At 41.8% G+C, this 13,738-nt stretch overlaps 1 protein-coding gene across 6 annotated transcripts in view; it reads left to right on the forward strand.

Annotated features, from left to right (window-relative positions):
• The window catches only part of LOC117557598 (histone deacetylase 7-like), a 41,704-nt gene that overhangs the window by 21,769 nt on the left and 6,197 nt on the right, over positions 1 to 13,738 (forward strand). For all 6 annotated transcript variants that reach the window (XM_034233491.1, XM_034233489.1, XM_034233492.1 and 3 more), the window contains 12 exons: positions 140 to 293; positions 2,144 to 2,388; positions 2,556 to 2,795; positions 3,269 to 3,461; positions 3,598 to 3,731; positions 3,838 to 3,958; positions 4,054 to 4,103; positions 5,402 to 5,509; positions 5,742 to 5,797; positions 7,777 to 7,864; positions 8,766 to 8,885; positions 11,330 to 11,427. In XM_034233491.1, coding sequence (XP_034089382.1) covers positions 140 to 293; positions 2,144 to 2,388; positions 2,556 to 2,795; positions 3,269 to 3,461; positions 3,598 to 3,731; positions 3,838 to 3,958; positions 4,054 to 4,103; positions 5,402 to 5,509; positions 5,742 to 5,797; positions 7,777 to 7,864; positions 8,766 to 8,885; positions 11,330 to 11,427 — 1,607 coding nt within the window. The remainder of the gene's footprint in view (positions 1 to 139; positions 294 to 2,143; positions 2,389 to 2,555; positions 2,796 to 3,268; positions 3,462 to 3,597; positions 3,732 to 3,837; positions 3,959 to 4,053; positions 4,104 to 5,401; positions 5,510 to 5,741; positions 5,798 to 7,776; positions 7,865 to 8,765; positions 8,886 to 11,329; positions 11,428 to 13,738) is intronic.

Below are 13,738 nucleotides of genomic sequence, written 5' to 3' on the forward strand. Positions count from 1 at the left end.
ACTTGATGAAAATGTTAACGTGACCATTAAGACTTATGCACATTTTCCAAGCTGCAACCATGAAAAGAGCTTTCCTTTTTCCTTGTGATCTGTCCTGCGTTTCTTACCATCATGTCTCCTCTCCTCCCCTCTCTTCAAGGCTGATAAGCGAGTCAACCGGCCTTATGCACTATCGGCTCTGCATCAGGTCTACCTGCCTCTGGAAGGAAGCAATCCAGGCCTGGGTCAGCACCTGCAGCCTGTGCTCATACTGGAACCACACACGGGCCTGGTGCACACACAACTTGTCTCGTGTGAGTTGTGAAGCTGTAAATGTGATGCAAAGCAAAAAGGGTTCAAGTAAAATAGCAAAAGGTCCTACGACGGAATATCAGACATTTCTGCAGTAAAAAAACAACATCAATTTCAAAACTTGTAAACACGATGTATTCCTGATTTAGCTACCATTTCCCTGCGCATGTAAACAGAGCAAAATGTAAATGCTTTATCAGGGGTGTCAAACTCAAGGCCCGTGGGCCAAATCCGGCCCGCAACCTCATTTTATGTGGCCTGCAAGAGCTTGCAAAGAATATAATCCGTTTATTATACGGTTAGATGCCGCTTTACAGAAGCACGTTGAACATAAACTACCCACAATGCATCTCATTTTGTGACATGCGCACTGAAGAGACTTGCAATTATTTGCCCTGGAATTCTGCTTTCAGACGTAGTTAATTATAAAGTTATTACCCTATCCGATTGTAATCCAATGCAGAGGCAATAATGTAATATAATACATTTTATTATATATATTTATATATGTAGATTTTTTCAGTCTTAAAGTTACAACCGGCCCTTTGAGTGCAACCATAATGCTAATGTGGCCCGCGATGAAATTGAGTTGACACCCTTGCTTTACATAGTCTTAATTATTCTACAAATCCACAAGCATACATACAGTACTTGACCTTATTAATGCAAGCACGATCATCCAGTCCAGCTACAAAAAGGTTCATGCAAAGCATCTTGATAGCTGTGATATTTGGCAAATGTTTGATTGTTGCTTTGTTCGTGAAGAACACTGGCATGCGCTGAATTCCGAGAGGTATAGAGAATTAAGCAGATTTACTATTTATTTATTATTTATTCACTTGGTAGACACTTTAGTCCAAAGCGATATACAAATAAGTTCAAACCAAGCCACAGTAGATCAAAGAGATCTATATCGAATCCCTGGACCTTGCTGTTGATGGTTTACATGTCCAGTGCATCCTTTGGGTGACATTATACACAATGCTTTACATGCAAGTATTTTACGGATGAACACGGAATTCTGGCCAGAGTAGCACAGACAATATTGAAGCACCCTTCAAAGAAGACAGAAGGGGCTTTCAAAGCGGGGTGAATTGTTAATAATTGATTACAAAAGAACTATAAGGAATATTTGATCAATGTAAAGGATATACAAGGCATTTCAAAGAAAGGATGGTTTACTAAGACATTAACCAACTTCCAATACTCAACTCAGATCTGTTTCCTGCCGTCAAACGTAGTACAGGTACACAGGAACTGGTGTGGTACAACTTCACCATAAAAGATCAAGGGACTCTGTTAGGACGTGTACGTTTTCTATACTGTCTGTAGTCAGGAAGTAATGTTATTCATGCAGGAAGGTTTTCACCTTGTTTGTTCATTTTGGTATTGGGCAATATTTAGCCCTCCTTCGTCAGATTTAATCTTGTGCTAACGGCTGTAGGTAATAACCATAAAAAAATACTAATAATTTAACTTTTTGACAGCAAACATTTTAACTTGTCTTTAGCAGGAAACACACATGTGTAACTTGTACAGTCATAAGCTCCTTTAAGGTCTGCATGTGCAGGGTCGTGGTGTTACCCCTGAGCCCCTCCTGCTGTGAAAAATGTGGATGCACATTAAATTACAAAGTTTAGCAATATTGATCTGAAGGGTCTAGATTTATTTTGCCATAATACTTTTAAAATAAACAGAACAAGGGCGCCCTCTACTTGGCGCTTGACCGAAATGCAGTTTCACAAAGAAACTGAAAAAAGATATTCAAACCTCCAACCCTCCTCCTGTTCCATCAGCCAGCCTCTTTGTTTTCCATCTGATAACCTGCTGCTCTCTCTTCTCCTCCCTGCAGTTCATGGTCTGAGCTCCATTGCTCTGCAGCTGCAGCAGCAGCCTCACCTGTCCTCCCCCACCAGGAGGGAGGGTGCAGTTCCTTTCCACAAACCCCTGAAGCGAACACACTCAGAGCCCTCGCCCTACAGCCACTCACCCCTCACGCTGCATGCCAGCCGTCACACACACATCCAGCAGTCGCTGACTCAGCAATACCACAAGAGCGGGCTGGAGAGGTTCAAACAGAACACACACCTGAGCAAGGTGAGGGGAGGCAGGCATGTTGCATACAAAAAAAACAATGCCTTTTTTTTATTTGACTAAACACAGAAATAATTTGTTATTATCAGTTGTTGATACAAATGCATGTTAAAGAGAACAATGGAAACATTAATACTTGTTAACACTATAAAACCTTTACCCTACATCAGCTGACGACCATTGAGAAGCCTCGCCTAACACAGATCTTATCAGAGGACATGGACCTGGAGGAGATCGGATCAGGATCTGGTTCGGGGCCCGGGTCCGTCTGTGATTCAGAACCTGGCTCCATGTGTGAGGACAGCTTCCGCAGGAGACAGAGCACTGCCAGCCCAGACTCAGTTTACGACACTGAGTCCACCACCTCCTCACGGGACAGCTTGATCGAGCCCTCACACTCTCTCAGCCAGGTATGGATATAAACTCACTTAATTCCAGGGGGGTTGGGAAGGGGGTTACTTTAATTTGAAAGGAAAAGATAAGCACGCATTATATATTGCTTTGACTTATTTTCTAGAAGCAAGTTTAAAATCTGCATCCGAAGTGCTTATATACAATCATTCACACATGTTTTAAACAACAGAGGGCGCTGTAGCTTTATTTATTCAATGTGAAAAAAAGGAGAGTTACAGTATTGTGTAAGAAAGCTTGCTTACGCTGTATTTTCTTTGACAGATGCTTGTTCTAGAGAGGAAGTATTAGATTGACCAAATAATCAGTACTTGCGAGAGAGGCATTCAATTTTAAAGATTTCTCTTTACTTCAGAGTCTGAAGTAACTGGAGAAATCTTTAAAATTAGACTTGAACAGCAGTAGCGCATGGTCTGAAGTTCAGACCATGCACTACTGCTGTTCAACTCTCCTTCATTCCCTTCACCCACAGAGGCAGGTGATCCTTAGATCAGGTCCCCAGCAGGACTCCCAGAGTGGGCCTGCATTCATTTGGCCTCACCAGCCGCTGGGTCGGACCCAGTCCTCCCCGGCCTACACCTCTCTGCCTCCACACCCACACACAGCCATACCTTCCCTGTCCCTGTCCAGCCCTGCAGCAGAAGCCCAGCTCCGCTTCACCACAGGTGAGGAGCGCTTTCCTCATTTCTTCAAGACAAATGTTACGTTCAAATCATGTATGATGTAAAACATGAAATACTGAGGAAACTAATGTTTAAATGTTTATTTGTGTGTGTTTCCGTTGTGTCTGTGTGTGTCCAGGTCTGGTTTATGACTCTCAGATGCAGAAGCACCAGTGTACCTGTGGGGACAACAGCCGCCACCCTGAGCATGCTGGGAGGGTCCAGAGCATCTGGTCCAGACTAAATGAAACAGGTTTCAGGAGCCAGTGTGAGGTATGACACACACAAACACACACAAACACACTACACACTACTGGCAGATCCATACCCCAAGAGTCAGTATTATAAGCAGTTTGTATTTGTTTCTGTGTGTATGTAGCGCATCCCCAGTAGGAAGGCCACTCTAGAGGAGCTGCAGTCAGTCCATTCAGAGAAACATGTTCTTCTGTTCGGCACCAACCCCCTCAACCGCCTCAAGCTGGACAACCGTAAACTGGCTGGTAAAATCAATATTAAAAAACATAAAATAATGATGCTCTTATAATAGTAATATAAACATCCATGATAGTTGAATGACACACATATTCTTCTGCAGGAATCTTATCTGAACGGATTTTTGTGATGCTACCATGTGGAGGAGTCGGGGTGAGTGCCACGCACACACCATACAAACAAACACACACACACACAAACACACACACACAAACACACACACACACACACACACACACACACACACACACACACACACACACACACACACACACACACACACACACACACACACACACACACACTCACACACATTGTTACCCATTTTAAAAGTACAAGTCCTGTGGGAATCTTTCCACTTATCAAATTGCGTACAGCAAACATGACATGGCTGATTATGCCTCATTACACAATTAAACTAATAATAGTACAAATTGCTAATGCTATTGTTTTTGGCTAGGATAACTTTGAAACCAAATATGAAATCAAAGGCGGTACAAAGGTGAGATAGGAAAAAGGAAGAAAAGAGGGTACACATAGAGACTGTAGCTTGGAGGGGTGCGTGACAGTGAAGCTAGACTTTACTTAGAGGGAATGGGTGGGGGCAAACAGGGGAGGAGAATACAGAAGAAGGAGATAAGTTGTTTAAAGTTGGAGAATAGAATGTATTAAATGTAAACGACCATGAAAGAAGGTATAATGAAGGAGACATAAAAAGACCTAAAAGCCTGATGATCGGGTCACAGATAAAACTGCCCTGAAAAGTCGTCTTGTGAAGCACAATGAGAAAAGGCAGATAAGAGAGGAGGAGAGGAGAGTAAGGAGAAGAAGGAGGGGGCTGGGTGTTAGTTGATAAGACGACTGATCTGCCTGGATTTCCGGACCTTGGCTGCTCTGGTGAAGAGGGGTGATTGGAACAAGATGGCAAAGTCTGTGATAAAAGAAATTCCTCTGATTTCATTGTTCCACCACAGCACACCACCATAGTGAGTTTTGAAACATGGAGTAACACAACACGGGGCTTAACAAAGTGAATGATGAAGTGGGAAAAAATAAGACTCTGTACAATTGTTAGCATCCACAGAAGGACTAGAAGAACGTCTGCTCCCATATATTTACATTGTTTCAAATAAAATACAAGAATAGACTGCACTAATATAATGATTATTTATTATTTCAACAATAAAGAAAGTGTGTTTAAACATACATCTCATTTTATGTATGTTTCAATTTGATGGATCATTATAAACAAAACTATGAGCTGACTCATTGACCGACAGCAGCTGGACTTAATGAAATGTGGTTAAACCTGCTGAATGGCATTTCTAAGTGTCACTGTGATGTACACATCTGCTAACTGGTCTGACTGCATCTCAGGAATTTTTTATGGATCAGTCAAGACAGTGCAGTTTGGACTGACTCTGCGTATCTCATCCCTTTTCTTCTCACAGGTTGACATCGATACAGTCTGGAACGAGCTTCACACGTGGGTAGCTTCCCGTGTCGCTGCAGGATGTGTCACCGACCTGGCACTGAAGGTGGCACAAGGAGAGCTAAAGGTGTGTCTCTTATCAGTAAATGCCATGTTTATCTTATTATCAGGTTGCAACAGGTTGTGCGGTAACTACCATTAAGTAAAGACTACATTGCTTAAGCAACCCTCCTTCTGTAGCAAGATGGTGGACATGAACATAGTAGTACAGCATCTATTTGGCCAGGTGCCTGAAGATGTGAACTGTGCGACCCCTGAAAGCAGAAAGGTGTTACAGTTTTGGCTTTTTCCTCCCACAGAATGGTTTTGCAGTTGTGAGGCCTCCTGGACACCATGCAAACCACTCCTCCCCTCTGTAAGTACAGCAACACACACTCACACACAGACACACACACACACACACACACACACACACACACACACACACACACACACACACACACACACACACACACACCAACGCATACATACCAGGAGCCAGGAGGTCTCTACAAAGTGTTTCAAAGGATTTATTAGAGACCAGATACACTTCTGAGCGAGCGAGAGAGTCTAGGTCTCTCTCTGTGTGTGTGTGTGTGTGTGTGTGTGTGTGTGTGTGTGGTGTGTGTGTGTGTGTGTGTGTGTGTGTGTGTGTGTGTGTGTGTGTGTGTGTGTGTGTGTGTGTGTGTGGCCTAGCATTACTATACTTGTGGGGACCTAAATCTGTTTACATAGTCACGTGTGGGGACTCGCCTCCCTTATGGGGACAAATTGGAGGTCCCCATGAGGGGGATCATTAATTTTAGGGTGAAGATTTGGTTAGGTTTAAGGTTAGAGTAAGGTTAGGGTTAGGCATGTGTTGGTTATGGTTAAGGTTAGGATAAGTCTCCAGGAAATGCATGTAAGTCAATGTAATGTCCCCTGAAGTGATGTATACATGGTGTGTGTGTGTGTGTGTGTGTGTGTGTGTGTGTGTGTGTGTGTGTGTGTGTGTGTGTGTGTGGGTGTGTGTGTGTGTGTGTGTGTGTGTGTGTGTGTGTGTGTGTGTGTGTGTGTGTGTGTGTGAGTGTGTGTGTGTGTGTGTGTGATACCTGACTGATGCCCAAGGCGATCCACCTCCTCCACTCGGGTTCTTTTAAGCTTTCAAGAGACAGAGCAAAGAGGCCGTGCATGTGTGTGCATGCACTGTATGTGTGTGTTTTTGTGTGCATAGATTTGTGTCAGTCTTTGATAGTAGGCATTGGCCAAGTAACCACAGCTGGGACCGTGTGTGCTCAGCAGTGCTTGTCACTGGTTATTTATGGGATGATAATGACTTTTCTTGATGAGCAGATTTGGAGAGCATAATGATATACCGTCCACACACACACACACACACACACACACACACACACACACACACACACACACACACACACACACACACACACACACACACACACACACACACACACACACACACACACACACACACACACACAACACAACAACACAAAGGCAAAGTTTACGACCCATGCTGACACTGCCACTTCCAACATTCCTCCATTGTTTTTCATACATCAACACTTTTTTTTGCATACCTATACTGTAGACAGCGAGTGTTGAGGGAACTGCTGCGCCAAGTTGTGAGTGCATTTCTCTGAAACGTCCTGCCAGCAATTCACACTATGCTATCATCTGGAATAAGAAGGGAATTTTATGATAAGCTCAGTTTTCTATCTGTCACAAAATATGTGAATTCTGCATTTCTCGGAGGTATAATTATAGACTCGGCATAATGTTATACAGTTTGTTTGTCAGCAGTGGGAAATAAATTAGAAATCACCTTGAAATGAAACATCCATTTCACCCATATTTGCAGCAACTGTCAGTCAGAAGTGGAAATAGTACCTAGGTTCTTTACATATGTAAAAGTAGAAATACTAGTGTTAAAATCCTCCCTTACAGGTAAAAGTTTTAAACAAATTAAAGAAGTACAGAACTATTATCAGCTATATTTACTCTTATTATATTATACTATCCTGATTTTATCTAAAATAAATACATATTTGATATTAATGTAATGTAAGGTATTAACGGGTAGTATTGTTGATGTAAAACCAATTTTGGTTCAAAGAAGCATAACATTGACATACTCATGTAAAGTACAGGTATGTCAAAACAGTACTTAAGTATGGTACTTGATTAAATATATTTTCTATTCACTGCTGGACTGAATAGCCACCATGTGACACCACGTGACTGTAGACTTAGAGGTTCCTAAGGTCCATGTGGTGTTTGTATGATATTAATTTGCTGAAGATGTCCTGATAAAAACATGTGGCCTCCTCTCTTCCCTGGTCTGTTTGTCCACAGGGGCTTTTGTTTCTTCAACTCCGTGGCCATTGCTGCCAAGCAGCTTCAACACAAACTCCACGTCAGCAAGATCCTCATCGTGGACTGGGTAAGGACTCACCGCATGAACGGCATCACTGGTCCCCACATGGATAGGAATAAACAGACGAAGAACACACATGCACACAAATGTATCACGGCAAACAAACACGGTCCCAGAAGCAGAGCAGCCCCCTACAGTAGCATTTCTATTAATCATTTATTTTAATAAGTCAAAGTTTTCTCTGCTCTCCATGTCAGATCTGAACTGTCACTTAGAGTAGACACACACATATGAACACACACAGTCATATAAAAACACACACATGCAGATATTGATCTGCAGCCAGGTGGTCCTCTTTGCTCGCCATGTGTGTGTATACAGTATGAGCCTGTCCCATGTCATTACACACACTGTGCTCTGTGACAGATTAATGCATTAACATGAATTACTACCTGCTTCATCAAAAATGCTTCTAAGAATTAAACACATTTCCCTTTGACAAGATAAAGATTTCCAGGTTTTTACAGACCCTGCTCTGGATTATGGGTCATGTGTTTTGATGTATACTTCATTATTAGAGAGTGGACTATCCTCTTCTCCCCTTTGTGAGTTGTGGTCATTTAGTTGTTTTGAACAAATATGTGAATCCATAATGGCTTTCCCAGATAGGTCCAAGCTTTGAAACTTCATCCATAACCTTGAAACTGAAATTCTAACTCCAGAGCTTTGTAAAGTCAATATATGTAATCATGTGTGGTTATTTCCAAGATTCACAACATTTTCTTCCTTATGATGTTCGGCTTCATTCCATATTTTATGACATTACGCCTTTCGAAAAAATAACATTTTCAATGTTTACACATCCTACAATATGAAGACAGACGCTCAAATCTTCATTAAAAAAATATCAATTGAAGTTTTAAATGTCCACCGCAACTTCCTAACCTGTCATCCAATCATTGTCCAGGACGTTCACCATGGCAACGGCACCCAGGAGGCTTTCTATAATGACCCGAGCGTGCTGTACATCTCCCTCCATCGCTATGACAACGGCAACTTCTTTCCTGGTAGTGGACATCCCAGTGAGGTAAGTCGTCCTTCACAGCGGTGTTGTGTTGTTGTGCTTTGTTTGTGCTGTCATGGTAACTGCCTGGTGTTTGTGAGTGTTTGTGTGTACCTTGTGAAAACAAAAGAACAAAAGAGTAACACATGATAAACACAACGCAGGTTCTCCTCGTCCAGAGGATTCCTTCACTCTGACTCGTGAGAATATATTTCACTTCAAGATAATACCACCCATGTGAAGATATGTGGGCACGGATATGTTGGCTAATTATTTGATTCCAGAGGGACATTAGGAAGCTCAAGAGCTTTGTGTATTAGAATATACTGTATGTCAAAACAGGAGGAATGATTGTCATAATAAATCCAGGAATAATCTGCATGATGTTAAGCCTCAATTATAATGTCAATTTGGTCATATTGATGGATAATTTGCAGTGCAGAGGGGAAATGGGACAGGTTAGCATGTATGCAATCCTGCTGTGGATTAAGGTGTTAAGATAAGATCAAACTAACTTAACTTACCAATGGAATCTTAGCAATGCGATCTTTCTATTAAATCTTAAAACAAAGTGCTTTCTTCAAGTTTAATTGGAAAATGTCTTTAAGCGTTTCTTTTTAGTGTTTTTCCATCTTAAAATAAATAGCTCAAATAAACTTGTTGCATTTGCTGCCTGTGATTCCTGCAACTTTTTGACTTCAACATGCATTTTCCAAAAGCTACAAATATGTTTATTCAGTGAATTTGCGTCGTAAGCCCCCGTCACACTTTGATTGTGTGTGCAGCAGGTTTATTTCCCCTGTTGGAGTTTATTGCAGAAACTTCAGAGCTTTGGATGTAAGAAGTTCACAACAGGATGTGTACAGTCGGATGGCATGCCAATGTTTGCATACAGGAAATTGAGATGCCTATGAATTCTGCCTGCGGTCTTACCAGAAACCAAGTGTGATGACTATCCCCAGTCAGATGAATTGACCCCAACCCACGGTGGCATTCACAACCCATTCAACCCCCCACATCCCCTCCTCTCGTTATCCCATCCTCCCCCACAATAATGAGGATAAAATAGTCAATGTTTTCCCATAAAATCCCCCAATGAGGGACGGTACATAAAACGCTCTGCTGACTTGGATGTGGCTTCGCCTTAAGTGGCCCCTCAGCCTCTGTTGAGCTGTGTGGTAAACCTCTGGAGTCTAGCTGTCCCCCGTGTAGGTATATAACACACCATGGGGTAGGGGTGTGATGTCATAGCCATAACAGAGAGCGCACAGTACCACACAGAAACCAGCGACGGCCTAATCCAGTCCAGCAACTCTTGAAACATGAAAGAGAGAAAGAGGATAGAGAAGAGTGCAAGAGACTTGGAGCAAAGGCAGGAATTGTGTGTGTGTCGGCGTGCACGGGCGCGTCCATGCGGGTACATTACCAGTTGGCAAAGGACAGGAGGCCTCATGTGTTTTTAGTTTGCCCTGTGAACATCCCGTCCACTGAGAGAAGAATGGAGACAGACGCTCTGCGATGCTCATCAGAATTCTTTCAAACATCCTCTCACACCCATACACACATATTTATGCACACACACAAAGGAAATTACCACGCCTTGTTGCCAAGACTGTGTCAATCAAGCTCCTCATTCTGCTCTCTAACTGACACATTGACTGATGGTGAAGAGCTTTGAGAACGGCTAAATGGCTGCTAGCGGGACTACAAAGGGAAAAGCAGGAATCTTTTAAACCTTCATTCCAAGACCCGGGCCTCAGTTCACTCTCTGCCCCAAATATGTGAGGTCAAACTTAAGAAACCCTCATCCACTCTGCCTGGCATTTTGGGAGTATATGTCAATCTCAATACAGCAAATAAAATCCACTAAAATCATTTACAGTACCTCATCAAATCTAAATGAGTAATGTGGAGTAGTATTTAGGTTTTATTTGTCATGGCATACACACCTAATCAACTAAATGTCTACATACAGAACACATGGTATACAGTACAGTCGAGTTATATACAAACAATATATAAATAATACGTTTTACAAGATCAGGCAGCAATTTCCAAAAGTGAAATATTTCTCAGTATGGCTATAACCTAATGCTGGGGAATCATAAATGGTTGTAGCTCTGTTGTGGCTCGGAATGATTTATACGCCTATTTGACAAATGTTATCAAAATCAAAATGGAGGGACAGGGGTGTTGAATTAATAGCCATCCGTCTTTCATTTAGGAATGGTAATCACTCCCTGGTGTTGCCTTAAAGAGATTCAGCCTCTTTTCCTCGATTGGTGCAATGCAAGGTTTTGAAACAGGCCATGCTTATTTTGTGAACATTTGACACAAATATATCATCCTCACGCAGTTTCTCAACTTCCACTGGGACTCGTTAACTTTTCTAGACTTTCACAGAGACTTTTTTCTCTCTTGGTCCCGCTCCCCCCTTTCTCTCTCCCTTCATCTCTCCCTTCATCCAGGTGGGTGCAGGTGCAGGCGAGGGCTTCAATGTGAACGTAGGATGGACGGGGGGTCTGAACCCTCCCATGGGTGATGCGGAGTACCTGGCTGCATTCAGGTAAATAAACATGTCTTTATCAGCCCATTCATATTTATTTCTTAAATGTGCTTGGTCTGTTCTTGTGTCTGCAGGTTCAAGCCCATTTTGCTACAAATGACATATACTTACACATCACTGTCTCTCAAACATTTACCAAAAGCATAATATATATATAATTAAATATACCAATACATTTATTTATTTTTCGTTGACTCAAAGTGGAGATAAATTATTTTTAGACTCTAGTTTTATTTTTAACAATCCAGTTCCCTTACATACACAATGAGCACAGTCAGGACTCTGAGTAACTTACTTATCTTAATTAAGTTAAAGTTAACCATAACAACAACAGAACTTAGGAGAAATAAACAAGGTTATATTTTGGCAAGACTAGAATGACTCAAATGTTCATACAATCTGATGATCGATGCCCAAATATTCACTGACTAAAAAAAACTAAAACTTTTTAGTTGACTATCATAAGACAAAATACTTTTAGTCAAGTAAAAGTGTCTGAAAAGATAATAAGGATACTTTTCAATTAATATGATGAACAATGACATTCAACACAAGATTAAATCAAATAATAAGTGGTCAAATTAACATCTCCTGAGGTATGCTGCACTGTACCAAACTGGTGAGCTAGTTAAGCCAATGAAAGCACCAGATCCACACATTGACAGAATAGCAGAACCAGCCAGGTCAGGAAAAGGCAGAAAGCATATTATATTCATGAGGAACAGGAATTAGACGAGTATGTGCCAGGACGAGTACAATGAGCCATTATTTTTCTCCTCCTGGTTGAAGTCCAGTGGGATGCAACACCTGTGTGGGAGACAGACTTTAGAGTCTATTATCATACAATTACAATGCAATGTTGGATCTCCTTCTCCATGACGGATTACCTGTAGGATCTGGAACAGATTTCATAACTTGATTTTCTTAGTAAAACTGCTGTCAGTGTTCAAAACATACGTTCTTAAGCCACAGCTTTCCATTTATTGTTGTGCTAAAAACAAAACCACACACAAGACTAACCTTTGCTCACACCACAGTTTTTATTTAATTTTTTCTGAATGAATATACTTTGGTTCCGCTCTACACGGTAACAAACTCTGTCAGCAACACCGGCTCGCCACCAGATGATTAAACATGATGTGAGCTCTGTACAGTTCTCCATGCAGCCGACTCAGTGGGTGGGCCCCTCGTCAAAGGAAAGATGCTAATGAGCTAACCCATACTGGTAAAGAAAACCCGAAGAGCCAATAGAGAGGCTCGGAAACACTAAGTCCAGTGATTACTGGAGCTTCGGATGCTAATTAAGAAACAACTGGTCTTTTTCCTGAGCAGGCGTCTGGTTTTGGTATTTTCTATCCAGTTTGGGAAAAGGCAAGTGTTTTCATGTGTAAAACTTCCTCAGTCGACCGCACTGCAGAACTGTACCGTATTGTGTGTTAGCCCGAGAAACTTTGCCCTGTATCAAAGCTCTGAGGAGGAGGAGTGTCCCGGTGGTCCAGTGGTTTGAGGCACATACCAAGTAGCTGTGATGTCCGGGGCCCATATCCACCCGAAGACCCTTGTTGCGTGTCATTTACTTCCAGTATCAACTATCTAATTAAAGCAAAAAATTCCACAATGATATTAAAAAGATCATTTTGCAAAAGTGCAGCAAAAAACGTTTTTGAAAAGCAAAATACATCGCAGGAGGGATTTTTCCATCATTCTGTGGATTCACTGGTGCAAATAAATGCATAACACGCTTTACAGGCAACATTTTATGCATCAAGAATCCATGTTTATGCTATTAAGCATCGAGCCTGGTGCCAGCACTTTAATTCAATTTGATAACATGATTTACACGGTGGGATGTTCCAGACTATGTGTTTTCTGTTCATGATGGAACAGAAAACTGGCAGTCGTCGATGATGCGTGTCTCTGTTTTTGGGTGTGTGTGTTAGTGACAGGGGAAATAATATGGTTGAGAGGCGGTGGGACTCTCGTTCAATAAAGAGAAAGTTCAGCTGCGTTGAGATTAAGTGTCATGACATAGCATGTGTGTATGTGTGGACCATTTAGATGATGGTCAGATTTTAAGGTCAGTCTAATCACCAGTAGCACAGCACACACTAAAGGAAGTTTTTAGTATTTTATACATTGTGCCTGGTGCATTAGATATATATGTACATGCATGCACATATTTTAATATGTTTTTTTAAGGTGGCTACTGACGAATGACAAACTACGAGGAGAGCAGAAGAGAGGAGAAGAAGTGGGGGGTGCATTGTTAGGGAATCCAAAGGCGGCGTAATTAGGCCCAATGGATCCCAGA

Source organism: Gymnodraco acuticeps, unplaced genomic scaffold, assembly GCF_902827175.1.
Source record: "Gymnodraco acuticeps unplaced genomic scaffold, fGymAcu1.1, whole genome shotgun sequence".
Taxonomy (NCBI): domain Eukaryota; kingdom Metazoa; phylum Chordata; class Actinopteri; order Perciformes; family Bathydraconidae; genus Gymnodraco; species Gymnodraco acuticeps.